A 23,666-nucleotide genomic window follows, 5' to 3' on the forward strand; every position below is an offset into this window, starting at 1 on the left:
CCAGACTGCTGCAGTGGGTAGAGGGTGCAGGGAACTCTCAGGGCTGCTTCAGCAGTCCAGCTGGCACAAGGGGTAGTGTACCCAATTAGCTGGGCCCCAGAAGCTCCTGAGAGCTAGTAGCCCTGAGCTACTTGCCACGGCGGTTTTTTATACTGCTGAGGCCAGGACAGGGCAGCTTTATATGCTGCTGGGGACAGCACAGGTGCTGGCCCCGGGGTCTAGCTCCCCCTGGCTGAAGATCCAGGAGCCAGGCAGGGTTATTTTGCCCCAAGGGGTACAATTTGCTCCATAACAAAGTGCAAGTCCGAGCATGTGCGCTGAAGCAAAAAGCCCCGGCTCAAATTTGCACCGCTTCTATTTGAGCTGCTGCAAGCGCACGTGTTTGCACATGTGGACGTGCCCTGAGAGGTTATCCTGAAGCTCAGACAAATACAGGGGGGGGCGGAAAAGGAACAGGTCCAATGGTGGGCACAGCTAGCACTATAGGGCAGAAAAGTACTCAAAGACCAAACCAAAAGTACTTGGGTATTTGAGGGATGCTTGGGAAATGGGAAACCACAGAGTAGGATATAAGCAAAAGGGTAAACGGTATGATATAGACCCTGCCAAACTTGTACTTTCTGGGTGCAGTTAATTTATTTTCAATGGCCAAGAAAAAAATCTATTTAAGAGCGATTTCTTTAGCCAATGAAGAAGAGATGAACATAGGATCTCTCTTGCTCAAGAGCTGCATGAGCAGGAAATGGAAGGAGAAGCCATACGATGAAATTAATGAATGCAGATGGAAGCAACTGAAGCCCAGATGCAACTGCACAAGTCTCCATGGTGCTTGCAAACCAAGGCCTTTCCCTCAGCTTCTCCCACCCTAGTGCTATTCGTCTTCCATGAGTAATAAACCTAAGTTACCAAGGATTCCAGCCCACAGAAATGGAACAAGCAACATTTCCTAAGACATTAAAAAAAACAGCTCATGTAACTGCTTTGCTGGCATTGTCTGCACATTTGTGAGGATGTACTCAGAGGTGCACAGGGCTGGCCTTTCATTTGTGTTGTTTGGATAACTGATCAGGAGACAGGGAAGCAATTTAACCAGAAGGAAAATCTACATGGAAAATGAGAAGCTCTTCCAAATAATCAGTTCTTTGGGAAATGCTAGGTCAAAATCTCTTCTTTTGTGCAGCACCATTGCTGCTAGGGAATTGCACCAAGAACGGGTTTGGTTCCTGCTCTCTAGCTGATGGAGCCCCAGCTTCACTTCAACTCTAAATCTCAGATTTCCCCAATTGTAAACTGAAAATGACACTTTCCTAAAAGCCAAGTACTAGTATTGCTCCAGATGTGATCTCAAAAGAGCCATGTGGAGAAGGACTTTCACATCCCTGCCTCATGGCGCAATGCCTAGATGGCTGCAGGCCACAATCCTATTAGCAATTTTTGGTGCCATTTACAACTGCTAAAGTGTGTCCAAATTGACAGCCAGTGTCACTCAGATTTCTTTTGGCATCACTGCTTTGCTTGCATTTCCTGTCCCATCTCTAACACATTGCGAGTTTAAAGACACAGAAATTAAAGGATACATTGGGGTTGCAGATTAACAACCAATCTCCCCTCTCTACACAAAATAGATTTATGGTGGCTGCTGTTACTCTATAACCCTTGAAACAAACAGTCTCCTGCCAAGCCTTGCAGAAAAAGCACAACATGTCACATAACCACACTCATCATAATGCTGGGTATTTCATTGTAAAACCATGCATATTGCTGGAGCATAGTTACTGTTTCAGCTCATTATAGGGAGAAAAAGCTGCCTCAAACATCACTGTTCAAAATCACAGAGCAAGCAGGATGATGTAGTTTTCTTGTGCCTTTCCTTCTAAACCAATGTTTTCTAAAACTCCAATGGCATGAAACATGGGCTTAGCTTGTACCAGCTACACATTGGTTCCCAGCTTCCAAGCACAGGGGAGCAAGGTACTGCAATACACCCATAGTGAACACCTGGCTATGACTGCCTAGGTAAAGACTTCCCAGGGAGGCCAGGGGTGGGAATGCCAGATAGACTGATGGGTGCAGCACCCCCTCGTGCTGCCCATGCCATGGCAAAGACTCCTGGGGTGGAGGGCAGTTCTAACACTCCCTCATAGCTGATGCCCTGTTTGCCCTGCCCTAGTTATGCCACTGCTCCCATGGCTAGGAGGCACAGCAAGTACCTGGCCAAAAGCTACAGGCTGCTTTGCCTTCAGAGCACCAGGGAATTTCTAACAGTACCCTAATGCATATGCAAAAAGAGAAGGGGCTGTGGACCTCTGTGCTATACCTACCTGCCACTTCCACGATATCCCCAGGTACAATATCACGAGCCCGGATCCTCTGGACTCCATTCTTGTCAGTGCGTATCACCTTTCCCATTTCTGGCTCATATTCTTTTAGGGCTTCAATAGCACTCTCAGCATTTCTCTCCTGGAAATACAGCAAGAAACAGAACTTCAGGCAATTGTATCATTGGAGGGAGTAGTTGCTGATAAGCAAACATCCCCCTATTTGTCTGCTGGGCAGAATCATGAACTAGTTTGTCAGAAAAAAGGAATCTTTTAAATCTTGAGCCTGGCTTTGCCAGATTTGCACTGGAAGTACATTAACCTTGCTGTACCTCATTTTTTCCACAGGAGAATGAGGGGGAAAAAACCCCCCCAAAAAAACACCCCCCCCCACCATTACTTACTTCATGGAGGGGCAAGAGTTTGTGAACAAAGCAGTATACATACAGTGCTACATTTTGCTACTATCCTTAGAGGTTGGAAGGACAAAAGACACATGGAATCAAAGACACTGGTAATGGTTACAGCACATGGCTGGGAGTCAGAATTTGTGGCTTTAAGCCCCAGTTGTGCTATATTCCTATCTCAGTTTCTATATCTATGAAATGGGTAATACTCGTTCATAAGTGTTACCATTGTGGAGCTTAAGTTAGCAAGCGTGTGGAAGCAACTTTAAGGTTCCTGCAAGGAAAGTGTTCTGAATATGTAAAGCAGTATTAATATTTTGGACCCATGTAAAAATGTATCAACAGGATCTTGGAACTGCACAGAATAAGTGGCTTAAATCAGGATGGAGGTCAGACTGCAAGATGTTCCAGGGAACAAAATTAGGCAAGTGAAAGTATCTGGCAAGGACTGTTACTTCTCTGTGGGAGCATTAGGAAAAAAGTTTGCTTGTTGAAAAATGCATGCAGCTATTGCCAAGAGCTAAGTGGTGCTTAACTAGGTGGTGAATAAGTGCAGGAACCTAAGCTCCAAACTATGGAAGTTGCCAAACAGAGATTAAAGGGATGATAAAATAAAGATTAAATGCAGTGTATGTCATTCTAACTATTTTTATGTAGAGTGGCATTTTATATCCTTGAAAGCTCTCTCAGATTTTTTTTAAACAGGTTTTACAGGGTGAAATTCACCCACTCAAGGCCTATGCCCTACTCATGGGTAATACCAGGGGAGCTGAACTGGTGAGAAGGAAAGTTTTTCCCCTGTCAGACTCTGGCTGCTCATTTCAATCACCATTTGGCAATTAAAGGGTTACTGTTATCTGCCTCAATTTGGTTTCCTATTTTGTTCTCCAAAATTTCTGCACCTAATCTCCAAATGTTCCGCTTTCTCCGGTTTTCAGTCTTGACAGCTGCATAAACGTCTCCACCATGGGCTGAAGTTAACTCAAGGGTGCCACCCCTAATTCAAGTCTCATCCATGTAGAAAACCCCTGAACCCAACTACTGTGTGCTCTTAACTGGAGCTGGTTAAATTAATAAGGGGCATAGCCTAAAGGAGGGCTGCATGTGGGGTTACACATTGCAGCTGCCAGACTCCTGCCCAACCTCTGCTCCTGCTGTAAGTGTAGCTGGACTCTCTGGGCTCAGCACCCACCATCTCTCCCCTCCTCTAGCTTTCACTGCTTGCCCCTGCTCCAAAGGGTGGGGCAGTGCAGTGTGACCAGGAGAGCTGAGGGTGAGCCAGGTACCGTTCAGGTATGTGGTGCAGTGCCAGAGGTGTGGGATGGAGGTGTAAGTACATGGTGCAGCAAATGGGGGACGGGGTATTCGCATGTCATGCAGGCCCAGGGGGCCTGTGGCTTGCCCTGGTATGGCAGATGGAGGCTGTTGGTATTTTTGGCGCACTGCCCAAAAATGTTGCCGACTCCTGTTTTACAGTGCATTTGCTTTTATCTGATGCAGGATCACTTAAGACAGGGGTGGGCAATTATTTCGGGCGGAAGGCCGCTTCCCAAGTTTTGGCAAGCTGTTAAGGGCCATGTTTCCCTCTCCAGTGCAGGGAAGCAGGAACAGCCCCATGGTCCCAGGCCAGAAGCCTCTGCTAAGTACAGGTTTTCTGGTTGAGGGGGCAGAGCTGGGCAGGCCTTACTGCTGGGTTCTGCCACCAGCTTCCTCTGGGTCCTACTGCCCCTCCTGTCATCTTTGACAGGCAGCTAGGAGCAAGTAAATATTCATTTTCTACATTTTTTAGGGGCTCCACGGGCCAGATAAAATAGCCTGGCAGGCTGGATCCAGCCTCCAGGCCACGTTTTGCCCACCTCTGACAAGAGAACCTACCCCAAGTAAAGAGAACTCAAGTTACCTTTGCAGTGAAGACCCAGCCACCATAAAGTAAATAACAAGCTTCAGCTAAAGAAACAGGGCTTCATTCATGAAAACTACACAGCTTCTGGAGCTTGGCAAATAGCTTCCCTCCCACAATTATTCACCAGGGAACTGAAAAGAATAGGAGGCAAGAGCTAGGACATACCTGCCACACTCCCACAACAGCGTTAGCTATGAGAATCATGATGATGACAACTGGCTCCACAAATGCAGTCGTAGTCTCTTCACCTTCTTCAAACCAGGCCAGGATCTGCAGAGCAGCATGATACACATGAGAAGAGAGGGATCTTGGCTTGGGTGAAACAGCAACAAAAATCCATACAGAGCCAAAAACCAAAACGTTTTGTGGTGGGGAAAAAAAAAGAAAGAAAGAAAGAAAACACATACATGAAGAGAGCACAGGATATCAAAGGGAAAACACAGCCAAGGCTGAATGCATGGAAAAAGAGCCTTACAGCCAGGGTTCTAGTCCCAGGTCTGCCACAGGATTCTTGACATTACCCTAGGAAAGTCCCTTTAACGCCTCTGTGCCCCAGTTTCTCCCTCTAGGATATGAGGCAAAGCCCGTTTCAGTGAGGTACTCCAACAAAATGCTGGATTTGCAAGGCAAGAGACACCAGAGGGAGACTCTGTAAGAATCATGATATCATATAGCCAAACTATAAGTATGTGAACCTGCTCATCTATGGAACACCAAAGAACTGCATTGGACAAAAGGAACAAACAGGAGGAAAAAAGCATATTTGGGAGGCAAAAAAAATGGATTTCTTTCTTTAGGTTTTGATGTACTAGGACCTACCAAGGAAATAGCCTGGAAGAATGACCTTTGTAAGAATATAGGACATTAGGTTGGAAGGGGCCTTCTGGGTCACTGAGTCCAGTCCCCAGTTATCATAAATCAACCATGTCATATAATCCTTTTAAAGAAATTTATTAAGCTGCATCTTAAAGCTGGTTAAGTTGCTTGCTCCCAACCATGCTCTCTTTCTGAGGTTGCTTTAGACCCTTGCAACTCTGAAGGGTAGAGACATTCTTTCAATTTCCAGCCTAAATTTATTCATGAATTGTTTATGCACATTTTTTCTTGCATCAACACTGTCCTTTAAAAACTGTTCTTCTCCCTCCCTGGTATTCCCACCCTGAAATATTCAGAGAAGATGGCTGAGTACATTTGAACCTTGCAGATTAATAAAATCGGAGATGTATAAGCTTTTGTAAGCAGAGGTTTACTTCCTCAGATGCTATGAAGGGACTGAAGCTCTGCTTCCTGCAGTCCCTTCACAGCATCTGATGAAGTAAGCCTCTGCTTACAAAACCTTATGCATCTCCGATTTTGTTAGCCTGTAAGATGCAAGTCTACCCTGCCTTTTGCCTGACTTCAGACTAACACATGTAACTACCATACCCATCTCTGGATTCATAGAAACGACTACACCTCCTTCCCAGTCTTTATTTGCTGGGCTAAATAAGCCAATCTGTTACCTCCCATAAACAGACTTGCCATTTTTCCAATCACCCTGGTAACCCTTCTCTGCCCCAGGTCCAATTTGAATTCTTTTTTGAACATGGGTGAAAATAATTCCTCATCTGTGTTAAATTTTGAATACAAGGGGTACCCGCTGTGAAATAACTCCCTCCCAGCCTCCTCTCCCTTTCGGGTTGTCTGTTCCCCTCTCACTCACAAATCTATCAGTCGGTTTCTAGGCAGCCAGCTCTCTGCCACTGCATACGTGACTGGCCTCAGGTAATAGAGAGGTTAAATCCACACCCTCTTGTTTTGAGCTCTGACCTCATGACATAGGGGCAGGGGCTTAAGCCCATGTCACTCCCTTAGGTAACTGTGATGTTTTTCAAATTGATTAGCTGACATCAAATGACCCCTGTCCCTGACTGGGTCCAGGCGGTGAGGTCAGGAGGGCTATTTAAGAGGGCCCCTCCAGGAAAAACAGGACACTTTAAAACACACACACAGATGCATGGACCTCCACAGCTCTCTCTCATTGACTGGATGTGGAAGTGACTAACTTACTAGAAACTTAACTAGGACCTTAGTTTAATGTACTCTAGTTGTATATCAAAAGGTTACCAAATTGCTTCTCTTTGCTGAGGGTTATTCTTTTGCTACTTCTCTGACTTGTACCCATTCCCATGCCTACCCTCTCTACCCAAAAAAGCTATCTGTTATAGCCAGCCTTGTTGTACATGCTCGAGAGGGATTGGGCAGGCCTTCTTGCTCCCTTTACTCAGCCGACTAAGGGAGGCTACTTTCTATGCTTCAAGCTATAAGCAGCCAGATGGATCCTGTGGGGGTTAAGCAACCCTTGCATCTACAGGGCCAGTATCCCGGGTGGCATGGGGCCCTGACAAAGACCCGAGCCTGGGTGGTGGCAGCGGTACCCCAGGCTTGCAGGTGTGCTCCAGGAAGGGGGTTGGCCAGACGTAGGCGCCTCAGGGGAAGCACTCGAAGCTTGGTTTTCGGCCAGATGCAGCGAGGTGGGTGGCTCAGTGCAGAAGCTCCCCCTACTGGCCCCCCACACCAGTCCCTTATATAAATATTAATGCTTTTCCATTTCTATTGGGAATGTGTTGCCCAACACATCCTAGAATCACATTTGCCCTTTTCAGGGCCATATCACATTGGTGCTTTATCCTCTGACAGACCAATACATTTCAATCTTTTTCCTTGATCATTTTCAATTGGCAAGAACTCTGACCTTCACTTTGTACCATTTTGCCATTAAATTTCATCCAACTCCTACTACTCCAGTCCTCAAGATCGCTCACTTCCTGTATGATACTCTGACACTTCTCTGTATCGGTGATGCTTCCCAACTATCTCATCAGCAAATTTAATTAACATACTATGACTCTGGGTGTCAAGGTCATTAACAGAAATATTAAATGAAAAACTGACTGCAAAACCATGTCTTGAGGAGCTACATTAGCAACCTCCCTCCAACCCAACAAATCTCCTTTCAATACAAGACACACTGTCTCCTCTTTCACCAGTTCCCTAAATACTTTACAGTTTTCTTACTATCCTCTCCTCCTTCATTTTCACTCATAATTTCTTATATGCAACTTGAGTGGAGTCCTAATATAAAAGCTCTATTGAAATGCCCTTGTCAGGGGGAAGAAAATCAGTTATCAAAAAGGTATCAAGTTAGCCTGTCATAATCTACCCTTGGTAAATTTATATTTCATTTGATCCTATTTTCAATTTATCCCTAGGTCTTAATCTTCCCTTCAAATCTTATTTTAAAGCTCTGCATTCTTTGGAGGTTAAGCTAACGGCTCAGTAGCTATCCAGAACGCTTCCCTGTGTCTTTGCTATTATCTAGTCATGTCATATCACCACCACCACCAACTTATTAAAAACTTTGCTACTGGGCTTGTGATTTGATCATTCATTCACCAATTTGGGGGTGGAGTTTACCCAACTTCTCAGCAAATGAGTGCATACTGAACTTGTTTTTAAATAAGTGCTTTCACTGCATTCGGTGTTGTAGGGCCACTGAGATGCCCAAAGTCAGGCTTACGCTAACGTTGCTCACTGACTGAGGGCTAGAGTTCCCAGGATCTTATAGTCCTAAACCACCCACTCCTGCAACTCAGATCAGCAAGCAACAAAGCACAACTGCCAGTGTGAAAGCAAACCCTCAGACAGTCGCATATTTTCACTCCTTTGATTTGCATGGCCAACATGCTAATATGTACAGTACTGTCTACCCCCACCCCCTGCCAATAAAACCATAAAGTACTGGTACATAAGCCCTTTGACAGGGGTGAGTGTATGCATGAGAAATTCCCCCTCCCTTGTTGATCTTTAGGGAGGGAGTCCATCTGCAGTTCGTGCTGTGAGAAGCCAGACCCACCTAAAATAGCTGATAGACAACTAGACAACTCTACTTTCTTGTCAATAGTTTGGAGATGCAGTGTATAACCCAGTTGTTCCAAGATTTAACCCCCTAGGAGTTGCACAATGATACATCACCAGGAGATATGGCATGCCTCTATTAAAATTGTTACAAAGCAGGTAGTGTGTCAGTAGGAGATAGTAGGAGAATGGATGGATGGCTGATGAGCTTTATTCCATTTAATCAAATAGCTAGCTCACCAGCTAACGTGTTGTTACATGTTATTTTCTTGACATGCATTTAGGCTTGGAAGGAATCGAGCCAATCTGGTTATTTTTTTCCCTAGATTTTCCACATCTACTTATTTTCTGCAAGTATAAAAATTTAAGATTTAGGCACTAAAAGCTTCTTACTCAAAATGTTATGACTGTACAAGTCAAGATCAAAATATAATAGCATCTCAGAACTTTGTTTAATGTTAACATTTCTTATGTGGACTGGCAGATAGGCTTAACATTCAACTGTGCATGCCACTGTCTTCATCCAAAACCCAAAGTCTGTGGAAAGCTCCCTTCCATTTCAGAGAGGTCCAATTAAATCTCCAGGTATTTACTGAGTGCATCGCAGTACCATTTTCTAACTTTTCCTCTATGCGCACCTGAATCCTGGAACTTTTTTCCCCCAGTTGTATTTTCACAAGAAGAAAAAAAAAAAAAGAACCAATGACTTTTGATGGACTAATATTCATCTATTCTAGATCTGTGCATAATCCATCCCATCTCAGTCAGTAAATGACTCAGGTGTATGCAGTCATGATGACTTGAGGAATCTGCAAGTAAAATCTAGGCATTCTAGTTGAATCCTGGTTGATGCTATGACAACTGGTATCACTCCATAAATTCACCTCTTCTGATAAGACCTCCAAATGATACCCATCGCTTCAAGGCAATTATAACAGGGAAGCCCTGCCCCCATTACTAGGAAAGCCTGAAAGGGTAGGAAACCTGGAGCTAGGAAAGTACAGCAAGGAGCAGGGGGCCCAGGTGGACTGAGCCAGTGACCAAAAAGGCCAGGTGTGTTACCTAGATTACAGGTAACCTTCTGGGCAGGCTATCGATAAGAGAGGCAGAAACAGGTCTACAGCCTAACCTTTTATTTTAACCTTAAAACATGAGAACATTTATCTTAAAGTCTATCTGGCTACCCACAACAACACAACAGATTCTCACCTATACCAGCTGGGAAGACTCAAGAGGTGGGAGGAGGGTGGCATACAGATTGGGAGCAGGTCTTCTTGAATTTACAGAGTTCTCCAAATTTCCCTCCAGCCTATGCCCAATATTTATAGATGGCTGGTTTAAATATTCTGATGAATGACCTCCGATTGATTTTATTTACATTTTTTTGTTAAACTGAAACTTTTAGAACTGGACTGAACCAGATCTTTTGTGGACTTGGAAGGTGTCAATTATTTGGGATTTATATCCTTGGGAAAGAGGGAGGGTTTCTTATCTCCTTTTCTACCCCAATGTGGAATGCTGTTTCTGTTTATTCTTTATCTTACTTTATGGCCTTTCTGACAGGCTGTTTTTACAAATTATCTAAGCATTTTAACAAAAATGTATCTATTATAGCAAAATGACATCCAATACATTTGGTTACATCAAATCATTAGTACTACTATTTTAAGGTAAAGCTATGATATGGCACATATGGATTATTTAACGTATGATTTTCTCTTGGACCATTTTTCTGTGCCTTTACTTTACTACAGCAAGTATGTGTGCACACTTTTCCACCAACTGTACAATATGCTTAGATACCTTAGCATAGGCTTTCCTTCAGAGGTTTTCACTTCTCTAGCTCCCCACTCTGAAACCCATGCGACTAATGCTTGATAGATCCAGTTACTGTCCAATTAAATTGTGAGCAGTTGTTCTGGGGAGGTATTTTGTAAGGCTGCAACTACAGGGGGCTAATGAAACCATTAGCTGTACCTAGTCCGGGGAGGGGAGAAGATCTAGTCATGTGACCGGAAGGAGGGGGGGGGGGTCTCTGAGCATGCAAAGGCAGCAGCCCTTGCTTGCAGTGGGAACAGGAAGGTACTCTAGCCGCCAGTGGCAACCAGTAAGGGATGCACAGGGGTGCATGTGCACCCCCTGACAGCGCCAATGCACCCCGTCAGGCCACGCTACCCATTTCGCCGGCGGGCAGGGGGTGCAGACAGGAGCACCACTGCCCCCCCTGTGAGCACCAGCAGGGGAGCGAGGCCACCAGCAAAAGCAGCTGTGGGACTTCCAAAAGCGGCCATGGCCACTTTTTGGTGAGTGAGATCAGCCGCTGGGGGACGCCCCTCCTGGCCAGTGGGATCAGCCACCAGAGGACCGCCCCCCCAGTCACTGACTAGTGTCGGGGGTGGGGGGGGCACATGCCCCCCCCCTCGAGGCACCAGTCACCCATGCTAGCTGCTCAGGGGAGCTGGAGACGAGATGGCTCCACAGCAGTAGGACCCGTGGGCAACATTTACCTTCAGGGAGGAGACTATTTATTTTACGAAGCAGATTAAAAAAAAGGAACAAAACCCACAAGGTAACGTGAAACCAGAGGACTGGGTTGTGGATACAGGGGTGGAGGTGGCCATTAGCATGGGTCCCCAAGTGCACTCCCTTACTATCGGTGCAGAAGTTAGCCCCAAGCCAAAGGGGCAGAAACTAGCATAGTGAGGCCAGACTCCCGGGAGGGGCTGCCGTCAAGGCAGGTCAGTGGTCTTAAAAAAAAAAAATCAGTGGAGCAAGGCAATGCAACCAGAGAAAAAGGGGCCAGGGCTGTGACAGCTGAAGCTCCAACAAGCCCTCAGCCTATGAGAGCACGACCTTAAAGGGGAAGTTTACTGAGGGAGAACAAAGGACCCAGGTGAGGGCTAGCCTGGCAGGGCAGACAAGGCTACCCCTAGCCCCAGGAACTTCTCTTCCAACAAACATCCAAGTTGTACTAGGTAAGAGATGGGAGGCGAGGTGGGACCAGGAAAGAGCAGGCAAGCAGGGCAGACCAAAAGTGGGAACAAGATGCAGGGGTGGCTACCCACCCTCCTCTCCCCCCATGGGTCTTGCACAATAAAGAATATTTAACCTCAGTAACTCGACTTTGAGCAAAAAAAATACATGTGCTAACAAGTAAACCAGACCTAGGAGAAGCTACTTCCCCATTTACTGACTGCTAATTTTTGTTCTCCAAACACCTTCCTGCAAGACTCAGAGGCACTCACAAAGGTCAGGAAAGCCTGGGGCAGGACAAGGCGTGAATGTGCCAGAGGACATATCTGGCCAAGATGAGCTCAGCCGGAAAAACTCCAAAGATCAGAAGACAAGGCTTGGAAAGCAAAAGACTGACCCTGCACAACCCCAGTCCAAGCAATGCTGCAGCATGAAGGAGGAAATGTATGCAGGGTTTTTATTTTTGTGTCTAGATCGTAGTTCTAAAACACCGTTGCCAGTAGTATGTCTAGTTTGTGTGCCTGCACGTTATACCTTTCAAGGGACCTTGAAGAGTTGTACTGTATCCCTGAACGCTGTTATGCCTTGTGTACTAAGAGAGGGTACGCTTAAGTTACCAAGCAATTTGAGGAATCGGCACTAATCCCAAGGGGAAGAGAAAGATGGACTGCAGGTCCCAGGGAGGGGTGTCAGACCGAGCAAGCACCTCGACAGCACAAGCTGGGGCAGTGCCTGGATTCTTTGCAGACACTGGAGGCTTCATGTACACCAGACGCAGTGAACTGGGACTAAACACAGCTGTCTGGCAAGTGCCCAAACAGTCTAACCAGATCTGTGGCTCAGGGCTCTGTTATAATGTTCAAATGCAGAAACTGGTTTGTAAAGTATCATTAGATCTTCTGTTGATCTGACAGTGGGAACTAGGCACGTTTAGTCAGAGACTAGAAGAGAAGGTCCCGTAAAGGGTTTGGGGCTTGAAAGCAAATGGAGGCAACTGGGATGAAAGCTGGAAAACTCCAAGCTGACTTTCCTTTCCTGCCCCAGTAACAGAGATAGGCCAGTGAGTCTGTCTTTAAATTAAAGAAATTCCTGAGTCAAACACCTGATGACACCAAACTTTGGGGAAGAGTGTCCACACTTGAGGATAGGCTGGTGATCCAGGCCAACCTCGATAGGCTTGCAAGGTGGGCAGATGAAAACCTGATGGCATTCAATACCGAGAAATGCAAGGTGCTCCACCTGGGAGGGTGGGGGACAACCCACATCACACTTATAGGCTCAGCAGTGCAACACTCGCTAGCACCATGGCCAAAAGAGACTTGGGGGTCATGATTGACCACAAAATGAACATGAGCCACCAATGCGATACCGCTGCTGGCAAAGCAAACAAAACTTTGTCTTGCATTTACTGATGCATCTCAAGCAAGACACATTCTCCCACCATACTTGGCCTTGGTGAGGCCGCAGCTGGAGTACTGCATCCAGTTCTGGGCTCCACAATTCAAGAAGGATGTGGAGAAGCTTGAGAGAGTCCAGAGGAGAGCCACGCGCATGATCAGAGGGCAAGAGAACAGGCCTTATGAAGAGAGGCTGAGAGCCATGGGACTCTTCAGCCTGGAGAAGTGCAGGCTCAGGGGGACCTGGTGGCTGCCGATAAGTACATAAGGGGGGTGTTCAATTCAGACCCCTCCAAAAATCGATTCGGAGAGATTCAAACAGATTCGGAGATTTGGACATAGACGCAGCTTTAAATGTTTTTTCTACATACCTCTAGGTAGTGGGTGGCTCATGAACGCTGCAATGCTGGGGTGCAAGGAGCATGCCACAGGAGTGCAGGGGGCTCCCCAGCGCACTCGGCAGCAGACCCAGAAGTGGACCAGAAGCACTTCTCGGTTCACTGGGGAGCGGGTTGTGGGCCCCCCCGGCTCGGACACTGGTGCCTCCTGGGTCGGGGGGGGGAAGGGGGGAATCCGGGGTCCCCCTGCAGCTGATCGCCAGGCCGGGGGGCCCCCCTGCATGCTCCCTGGCAGACCTGCACTGCTACCTCAAGGTATGTAGAAAAAAGCTGTGCCTGTGCCAAAATCGCCGATTCACTGAATCAGCATCCAATCATCAAATTTGGCTGAAATCGAATGGGGGACAGTAATCCGAATCAACAGATCAGGGACAATGATTTGCTTCGGGCCGAATCCAAATCTGAAATGGATAGGGCCCGTTTCGCACACCCCTAGTAATTAGTCTACTCAACAGTAAGTGTGTCTCACGTAGATGCGCTCTCTTACTGATAAAACTCTGTTGACAGAGTTCTGTTTCCAATTAAGTCAGCTTTTTCCCCCCTCGCATGCACAAAATAAATTGCCCATGATCTTACCAAAAAAGCCTGGAGCTTAAGTAACTGAAGCGTGGAAGATGAGGGCAAAGGCTGAAAATCCAGCTAGAACACAGTGCATAGCGCAGGTTTCACAGGAACCCAATTATCCACAATCGGAAACTAGACGAGCAGGTTTTTAGAACTTACACGGGAAAATAAATCATTTTAAAATTGGTCACTGGGACATGCCATCTCTGATGTCGCACACGCAGCACAGTGTTTATCTGCTTATCTTTCTAAAAATCTGAAGGGATCCTCCATTTCCTCAGTGCCTTAGACTGTTTAAAGGTGAGGGTGGCCCTTAAACTTTTCCGACATACTACTTAAAGCCTTCACATGAAATCCCTTTATTCAGCAAAGCCAAACAAGTGAAACAGAGCATGCCTAATCGCCGTGCCATTCTCCTAATACGGGCCCTAAACCATCACTTACTGCAGGCAAAGGAAGAGCCACCAAAAACAAGCAGTCAAATATCTGCTCTTATGACTAAATTGTTTTATTCAGGCATGCGAAAATCAATTTCAGGTCCTAACACAATGCAGGAGGTTGGCTGTTGGGGGACTTTTTGGGAGGCTGGAGGTAGGGGGAAAACTATGACAGTTTTTCATTTAGTGGAAATTTTTCTGTTGCTCTTTGGTTTTCTTAAACTTAGTTGAACAGTATCCAAATTTGAGGCCAAATGAGGTAACAGCATCATAGATTCATAGATGTTGGGGTCGGAAAGACCTCAACAGATCATCAAGTCTGACCTCCTGCCTAGGCAGGAAAGAGCGCTGGGGTCAGATGACCCCAGCCAGATGCCTATGCAGCCTTCTCTTAAAGACCCCCAAGGTACGAGAGAGCACCACCTCCCTTGGAAGCCCACTCCAAATTTTGGCCACCTTTACCATGAAGACGATTTTCCTGATACCTAGCCTAAACCTGCTCGCTGTCAGTTTGTGACCATTGTTCCTTGTTACCCCAAGAGGTGCCCTGGTGCATGAGCATCTCCAATTCCTTGCTGCGCCCCGCTAATAAATTTGTAGGAGGTCATAAGATCACCTTCTCTTGCAGAGGCTGAAGAGGTCCAGGTCCCTCAGTCTCTCCTCATAGGGCTTGTCCTGTAATCCCCTAACCACATGAGCGGCTCTCCTCTGGACCCTCTCAAGTCTATCAACATCCTTCTTGAAGTATAGTGCCCAAAACTGGACGCAGTACTCCAAATGCAGTCTGACCAATGCTGCATAGAGGAGAAGTATCACGTCCTTGGTTTTATTTGTCATGCATCTGCTGATGCATGATAAAGTGTGGTTAGCATAGCTTTGCCGATGCTGAAATCTCCCTCAAAGAGATTTTACTGTGCATTTTTTATGGGGCAGGATATAGTTCCAAAGAGCACCTATTGAGAAGGCCTCCAATATCTATCTTTCTGTCCACATATGACATTTCTAGTGTACACTGTGCTGTTGTTTCTAGGCACTATCAACTGCAAGCGAATCAGTGGCACAGTAAAGTACTGAGGCATTGTTCATGTTATGCAAGTCAAAAGGCATAATAGTAGGGCACTGTAGGTAACCAATGACAGTAATAAGGTGCCACTGATACAGTGAATCAAAAGTATAGTTTCCAGGTGCCGCTGACAGGCCGTACCAGCATCAAGATTATTCAGCATTGTATAGCCCCGACAGCTTTGTTAACGCATGGACTTTCCGTTGGCTCACTGTATTTGTTCAGAACAACGACAGGGCTGGGAAAGGTCACTAACAGGATGGTTACGCACTAATAAAGCTTCAGGATGTGTCAGCTGCTGGATGATTTTGCATACACACCTCAGTTAACAGCGTACACTTTGCATTTGCAAAAGGTGTTGCAAATGAATCAACATCCCGCCTTGGCAGCAAAAGGCAAATGATCAACACAAGCTTGTAAATCTCCCATTTAAAAAGTTAACTATAAAGGGGTAAGAGAGGAAAGGAGTGCAAAAACATTCCCAGACTTGTAAGTATTGCTGAAAAGGAAGGGGGTAGCCAAGAGTAAGGAAATCTACTTCAAAACCTTCTCCCAAAAGTCAGAACTGAACAAATTTACCCATCACCTCCTATTTCTGTACCAAAATTCTTTGTAAAATTCCCGGGGTGTTTTCAAGCCCGTCCAGGAGGTAATCAGAATTTTTTCAGGAGAAAAACCTATTCTCAGAAGACTGCTAGCTCAGGGTTGAACAAACAGTAATACTTGCAGTAGCACCGTATCTTGCATTGGTTAACTTTGCACCACTTTACAAAGGTGGGCACTAACTTCAGTTTTAGGTGGAGCAAACCACAGCTGAGCAGCAAAGTGATTTGCCAAGGACCTCACAGCAAGTCCCTTGCAGGGCCAGGAATAGAGCCCAAGAGTTCCGATTCCTAGGGTACATCAGCGCCGCACAAAGCAGCTCTGTTACAAGGAAACCCAAGTGGCCTCGGGTGCTAGAAGCAGTACGGCCATGCTAGTGCCACATTCTGTCCAGGCTAATAATTAGCTCTATATTATTTCCCATATCTGAGCTGGTTCTGAACTGCATTGTGCTGTGCAGACTGATCTCCAGTCTCCTGATCTAACTGCTGAATTATGTCACCTCCACAAGCTTGGATGGAGTCAAACAAGCATGCCAAGCTTTTTGAAGGTCAGCCTCAGCTTGAAAAGGCACACTGCACCCTCACCACCAGGTCCTTAAAATGTTGTTTGCCCTCCTCTATAGATACCGAAATGCTGTAAGTGCCCAGTATTAGTCTGCTAGTGATTTCTCATTTTTAGAGGCAAGAAGTCTCCCCATCTGTAAGATGGAGCAAGCCTAGCATACCTGCCTGAGCAAAGCAGTTTGAGAATTAGGGGCGAAAGGGTGGCATGCATGCTTGGTAAGAATAAATAATGGATGCGTTAAAGCATCTGCTGGAATCTGCACTTCTGCATGACATCCTCCAACACAGACCACATATTATGTCCTATTCCCAGCTCTGCCAGTGACCTGCTGGTCAAGTCACTTCCCCTTCTACCTATTGTGCCTCTTGTCCATTTACACGCCAAGGCCTTTTTTACTAGGCCTTTACACTGCACAAAACACAATGGGACCTCACACTTAGTCAGGGCTTCTGGGCATTACCATGACCTAAATAGTAGTATGCTTTCCTCAGTTTTGAGATGTACAAGGAACAGGTTCCTTTTGAATCCATGTACATGTAGAGACTTTCAGGAGAGGCTGAAGGGGAAGATAAAGTTACATATATACCATACAGGCATGCCCTGAAATTCCTTTCCTAAAAGGACAAAATTCCCCAACAGTGAGAAAGTGGAGTCTCCATCAGTATCTCAAACTTTCACTTACTCGTGGCTTTGGCATCAATAGGCTCTTTAGACAGAACAGGCTCAGCTAGGCTAACAGCAGGTATAAGAGTGATACCCATGAACGATGGTGTAATGCCATTCTGAGTCACAGATCTAACTGGAAAGCCCCATAACTTTCTAGATTTTTATTTTTAAATTAAAAATTCAAATGTTCCAATCATTAGGAAAGCCATTCTGAGATTTGCAGACATTCAACGGTCACAACAGAGACTTTATTTCAATGCAAGAAAATCAGGAGGATTCATAAACATTTTCAAGATGCCTTTTTACTTGCTACGTAAGGCTATACAACTCAGCTGCACACCGGTCCTTGCCATAGAGATTTGAATGTTAAATGAATATTATATGGGATTTTTTTTAATTAGCTTTATATTGTATACAAGTCCCCTGAGGTTACCTGCCAGGACCCACATCAACAACAATTAGCTGTTAATAGGTTGTTCCATCATCCCCTCTCACTTACACCACTGGGAAGAGTTAAAAACCTTGTTCCCCCTTCTTAAAGCTTGCCTGTGTCCTTAACAAAATCCCATATAAAAAAAACTGTCTGCCAACACAAAATGAGCTTTTTCTTATTCTGGCTGCATATCCCTCCTCTCTCTCTTGCCCTCAAAAAGCTGCTCGTTATTTTAGACCCCAGAGGAGAAGTTATGGAGACCCTTCTCATCTGGCTACAGGGAGAATCAGGAGAATAGAACTTCAGTCTTCTTCCAGGGTTTTCAAAGTTAAACGTCCAGTCATACACCCAAGCTCTTCTCTTTCCACTGCCCTTTATTCTGCACAAGCTTCTTCAGTCTCCTTTGCATTTCTCTCCTACATAGCTTCACCGTGCCTTGAATCTCCATCTATTACCCGTCTTCTCCTCCAAAAGATAATTCACCAAGAAAACACAGCCCACTTCTAGCCCTTTATTTTAACTCAGAAACTGGGTGAACATCATCTGGATTTGCCTGCCTGCCATTACACTATGTTTTTCAGATATATGAGTGAAATCTCTTTCAAAAATTGCAACCCACTTTTTCTTGCGGATTTCTGACAGTCAAGGCTAGAAAAACAAAAAGAAGCAAAAATCAATAGATTTTCTTGTTTGCAAAACATTAGCTCAAGCCTTCATTTTCTTCGTCTCATGGACACTTTTATATATTCATGTCTTCATTGCAGAGTTCATCCAGATGATTGGCACCTGGGTCACAGTACCTAGGCTGGCCTAGCCCAAAGTGAGCAGCCATATTTAAATTAATTGGTCAATTTGTGTTTCTGTCCTCCAGCACACACAAACTTCTCAGGGGAAATCCCAAGGTTCTTAACTTCTTAGTACTACTGTAAATTGTGTCACCCTGTGATACTTCCCCAGCAAATGGCAGGAAAACTTATTCTGTATTTCTGAACACTGGAATTGTGGGAAGACAGTGGAGGACTTTCAGCTCCTCAGTGTTTAAGCCTACATCCTCGCTGCAAAGCGGGCACATTACTAGCCTCAGCAACAGCAGTATACTATAGTCAGCCCATCAGCTAGCCAGTTTAGGTTTGGAAGCACCAAACTAAAGTAAGACTTGCACATGCACGAGCACGGGCTGGGCGAGAGTCACTGCCGAATTAGAGCCTGGGATAACTCTGCAGCAAGGCCTTGCCCCTAGTGGCCAGTTTTCTATCCATGACAGACAAAAAACAACTTCCCTGCAATGCACAGAACAGCTCAATTTAGTTTTGCACACAAGTTCAGCAACAGAATATTCCCCATCAAGCTACACCTGGGCTCAATAAGATGCTAAATACATCTCATGACCTTTTCAGGCAGTCATCTGGAACCGAGTAAGAAAGAAAATAGGCAAAAATATCAAAACAGGATTATCTGCAACTTCTGTCGTTGCCTCCTAGTCTGCTCATACAGCTAATGGCCTGCAAAGGAGAGCCTGAATGGGTGTTAACCTCCCTTTGGCCACAGCTCTGCCTGCTGCTATGCACACATCTCCTGTCCTCCTCTCCTCTCGCTTGACACCTGGCCAGAAACATATTTGTAAATTAATTCTGCATTCACTTGATTAAACAAAAAGGTACTGATTTTGCCTACTCTACTCACTCCTCAGACCACTTCACATTCTTTGATCTGTCAGTATAGAGCTTAAACTTCATGGGTATGGGAACATGCTATTTTGGGTATTCCTATGCTTTCCTGGATGGTGCTAGGGAATACTACCATGAAAATGCATTCTTCCCATTGCCAGCACAACAAAAGATGACCGTCGTGTGTAGCTACTTTTTGGTGTATGCTCCATGTGCTCGCACCTACAGGGAAACTTTCCAGCATGTGGTATGCAAAGAGTAGGTGGGGCATGTGTTCACAGTAGTTTTCTCCAGCACCGTCCAACACCACGTAGACATGCCCTTTGGATTCTTCAGGATTCTGTGGTTCCTCCTCCATACAGACTTTATCAATCTTACTACAATTTCTATTGATTAGAAGTTTGTTTTTTTTTTATTAAACACTGTGGTTACGCTTCACTGCTGCCTAATTATATTTGCTGAATCTCATAAATTTGAGATTGTAAAATCCTTGGGAACAAGGGACTAGATGTTATTTTGTTTGTACAGCACATTGGAGCCCAGATCCCCATGGCTGCTAACTAGATCTTAATCAATAAGCACCTCTGGGAAGAACAGAAGTTTGATCACAGAGGGCTTTGCAGTTAGGCAGAGAAAATATAACAAGATCCAATGGTGGGACATTGAAACTGGACTAATGCCAAATAGAAACAAGATATCAATTTAACAGAAAGGATAATTAACCCCTGAAACTGCTTGCCAAAGGTTGTAGTAGACTATCCATCACTGAGTTTTTATTTATTTATTTGATAAAGATGGGATGTTTCTCTCAAACATATGCTGTAACTCAACCACTGTTGAGAGGCTCAATGCAGGAACTAATTCAGACTAGATGATCACAAAAGTTCTTTCTGCCCTTAAAATGTATGAATCTGTGAAGCTGAACTTTAAGAGCAGACAGCAGGCCAGCTGGGTGTAGAATCCGGATGCTAGACACCTGCTGACTTCCATTAAGCCACTATACATGGGTCTAGTGGCTGCAGAGTGCAAGCGGAGTAGAAAGCTGTATGCTAAATGAATGGGCCGGCTAATGACTGAACAGGTTTGGAGGGAACTTAGTTACAACACATAGCGAAACCAATACAGTTAACAGCTGCAAGTTTTTGGAAGCTTGGCACGAATTTTCAGCATGAATTATTTGATTCAGAGGTTTTAAACATGCCAGGTTGTCATTATACTCAGTGGGAGCACCTAGTGACAAGGAAACCTGAAGGTACGTAGATGCTGCAGGGTTTCTAGTTTAATGCACGCCACTGGGACCGGCTTTAAAACTCTACCAGATCCCTTCTGCCAGTTCTGGGTGAAACAAAGAACCCAGGGAAGGTTAAAATTATATTAGCTATTTCTTGAAAACCCATAATCTAATGTCAAAGCTGCGGGCAAGGTATTGTCGTGATGCCCTCCATAGTCACTGTGCTGCTGGCATGATTGCTTTATAAAGCAAAAGCACCTAGATTCAATTGTATCTTTTATACCTGTTATACAAATTTAGTTCCATTTTACCCATTGTGATTAAATACGATACCTATTTAGACAAACCATATCCCCCGAGAAAAGCTCTTCATGGTACAGTGCAAACAGATTGGGTCAGTCTGCTCCTCTCTAGCCATCAGAGTCACATGTCTGCTAGTAGAGGCTGCTAGAGCTCTTGCAGCTGATGGAAAGTGCCAGGCATTGAATCCACAAATCCTACTCCAGGTCCCTATAGTGAGCACCTTCTACTCATCTGTATAGCTCCTCCCACCCAGCTCTGTTCACCTACGAGTACACCTCAACTTGTTAATGAGCAGACTGAAAGTGCTGACCAGCATTTACCCAAGTCTCTCACATGCTAGCAGAGGAGATTATACTTACAAATGAAACAAAGGCAGCCAAGAGAAGAATCCGCACGAGGAGATCTTCGAACTGTTCCAGCACCAGCTCCCAAAGTGGCTTTCCTAGCAAAACAAATGCAGGAGCACCGTAAGTACCACAGCAGGACTGAAAGCCAATGGAGCGCTCAAGCTACAAAGTTTGGAGAGGTACAAAGATGCTATCCTCAGGCTTCTGATCCAGCATCCTTGGGTGAGAGCTACCACTAGCAATATTAACTACAAACTTGACTGAAGAAAGCATCTCCTGTTCACATCAGAGCTTAAGCCCCATTGAAGTTAACAGGACTCAAAGCACATGCTGAAGCACTAAACAGTGCACTCCTATTGCTGCTTTCTACGTTCAGAGCATTATGTACACCGGAGCCATACTGATTCCTGTTGCTGCTTTCTGAGTTCATAGCGTTATGTACACTGGAGCCATACTGATGCCTGAGTAGGTGGCACTGAACTCCACCAGGTGGAAATAGCCTTGTCAGAAGTTGAGCAGAGGACGTGTGAAAGCAACTAGCCAAGAACAAGGAAGCATTGCCTACTGGTGAATGTGGAGCGTCAAATTGTGCTCTACTACAGGGATGTCATAAAAAAAAAAAAGTGGTATCAGAATTCCCCTAGGGAGGGGAAAGATAAATCCTTAGAAACCAGAGGATATTTGCTTCCATCAGTAGTGACTGGTGCCTCCTGAGTCTGGGGGGGCACAATTTGTGGGCAGGCCTGGGGGCAGGCCAAAAGCCCCATATCCATTCCTATACTTCTATGCCGCGGCTTAGTGCCGCCCCCCGCCAAACATGCCGCCAGCCCACATGGCAAAGCAACTGCCCCGTCCTGAGCTGTGCCAAGTTGGGGGCCAATCTCAGGGGGGGCACATGCCCCCCCTACCAGTTGTAGTGACTGGGGCCTCCTGAGTCTGGGGGGGCACAATTTGTGGGCAGGCCTGGGGGCAGGCCAAAAGCCCCATATCCATTCCTATACTTCTATGCCGCGGCTTAGTGCCGCCCCCCGCCAAACATGCCGCCAGCCCACATGGCAAAGCAACTGCCCCGTCCTGAGCTGTGCCAAGTTGGGGGCCAATCTCAGGGGGGGCACATGCCCCCCCTACCAGTCACCTGTGGCTTCAGTAAAACCAAAGCTCTCATCTGATTTTACTGTAATTCATTGCTTTAAGTTCTGGGATAGCATAACCCACTTCTGAAGGACAGCGTGAAGCATTTTCAGAGCCAATTTTCAGCTCATCTAAAATGTACTGCTAGGAATGAAGCTTCTTCCAAACTTCATGCGTACTTAAGCTCTTTTTAAAGTGAAGAGATGCAATGCTCCACCTACTTCCTCCACTCCCACATACCAATGAGCTGTTGGAAAATGGCACGCACCTGATTTACAGTACGTATAACTGTTAGTTGGTACTAAAAATGTTCAATGAGACGTTCTTTGTACACTTACAAAAAAATCCATCACCCTGCCCTATGGGTGCGTAGGAACTGCACCTTTTCGTCTGAGAGCCAGTCTAACTGTAGAGCAGGGCATTAAGTCAGCACTTCTGCATTCTATTCTGGATGTCACTGACTCATTGTTTAACACGGGGGGAGTCCCATTAAACTCTCTCTTCCTCAGTTTACTCAATGGGTATAAGCTCAGTCCTCGTAAAGGCTCTGAGAACTTCCGGTGCCAGGCAAATGTCAACTACAAGGGTGTTTCAGAAACTAACAGCAAAATGGCTGCTCGCGCCATGCGTCTCCAACAAGGTGGGAAACCACACAGCAGAGGGAAATACAATGGTAGCATTGTCAAATGCACCCATTGTTTCATGCTGACCATGCACGTGGCAGTACTGAGCATGTAAACAACACGGCTCTGTGGCTGTCAATGGGATAAAGAACAGAGTTTTGTCACTTTTTTTTGTGGGCCCAAGGTGTGTCACCTAGTGACATTCACCATAGGATTGTGGCACAGTACAGCAAGAACTGCAAAGCTCAATGGAAGGTCAATAAGTGGGTGGTAAAATTCAAGACACATCTGTATACCCACAGGGAATGAACCCCCGGATGTCCTAACACAGCCATGATAAGGGACAATGTTGCTAAGGTGGATGCCACTGTGCATGTTAACAGGTGGGTGAGCATTCCTGAATTAGTACTGGAAGCAGGCCAAAGTGCTGACAGTATCCACACCATTTTGCATGGTCACCTGGATTACCAGAAAGTGTGCACCCAGGTCAAAGCAACCGACAGGTGTGCATCAGAGTGCACTGACAGGTGTGCATCACATAACTTGTGAAAGCATGCACCCAGCTTCTGCAACGTGTATAGGAAGAAAGTGAGGGGTGCCACTTGCACGCTGTCACCAGGGACCAGACTTGGGTCCATCATTAGGATCCTGAGAGCAAATGACAGAGTATGCAGTGAAAAGGCACACTGTCACCACTGCCTAAAATATTCCACCTTCAGCCATCCTCTGGTACGCTCT

At 45.6% G+C, this 23,666-nt stretch overlaps 1 protein-coding gene across 3 annotated transcripts in view; it reads right to left on the bottom strand.

The window, feature by feature from the left end:
* The window catches only part of ATP2A3 (ATPase sarcoplasmic/endoplasmic reticulum Ca2+ transporting 3), a 101,567-nt gene that overhangs the window by 76,986 nt on the left and 915 nt on the right, over window positions 1-23,666 (bottom strand). For 2 of the 3 annotated variants that reach the window (XM_025210616.1, XM_025210615.1), the window contains exons 1-3: window positions 21,187-21,263; window positions 4,794-4,898; window positions 2,322-2,460 (exon numbers count right to left, since the gene is read on the bottom strand). In XM_025210616.1, coding sequence (XP_025066401.1) covers window positions 2,322-2,460; window positions 4,794-4,832 — 178 coding nt within the window. In that variant the 5' untranslated portion in view covers window positions 4,833-4,898; window positions 21,187-21,263. Of the gene's footprint in view, window positions 1-2,321; window positions 2,461-4,793; window positions 4,899-21,186; window positions 21,270-23,666 lie in introns of those variants that run through there. The other variant, XM_006029152.3, reaches the window with a different exon arrangement.

The sequence above is a fragment of the Alligator sinensis genome, unplaced genomic scaffold, assembly GCF_000455745.1.
Source record: "Alligator sinensis unplaced genomic scaffold, ASM45574v1 scaffold419_1, whole genome shotgun sequence".
In the NCBI taxonomy this organism is placed as follows: Eukaryota; Metazoa; Chordata; order Crocodylia; family Alligatoridae; genus Alligator; species Alligator sinensis.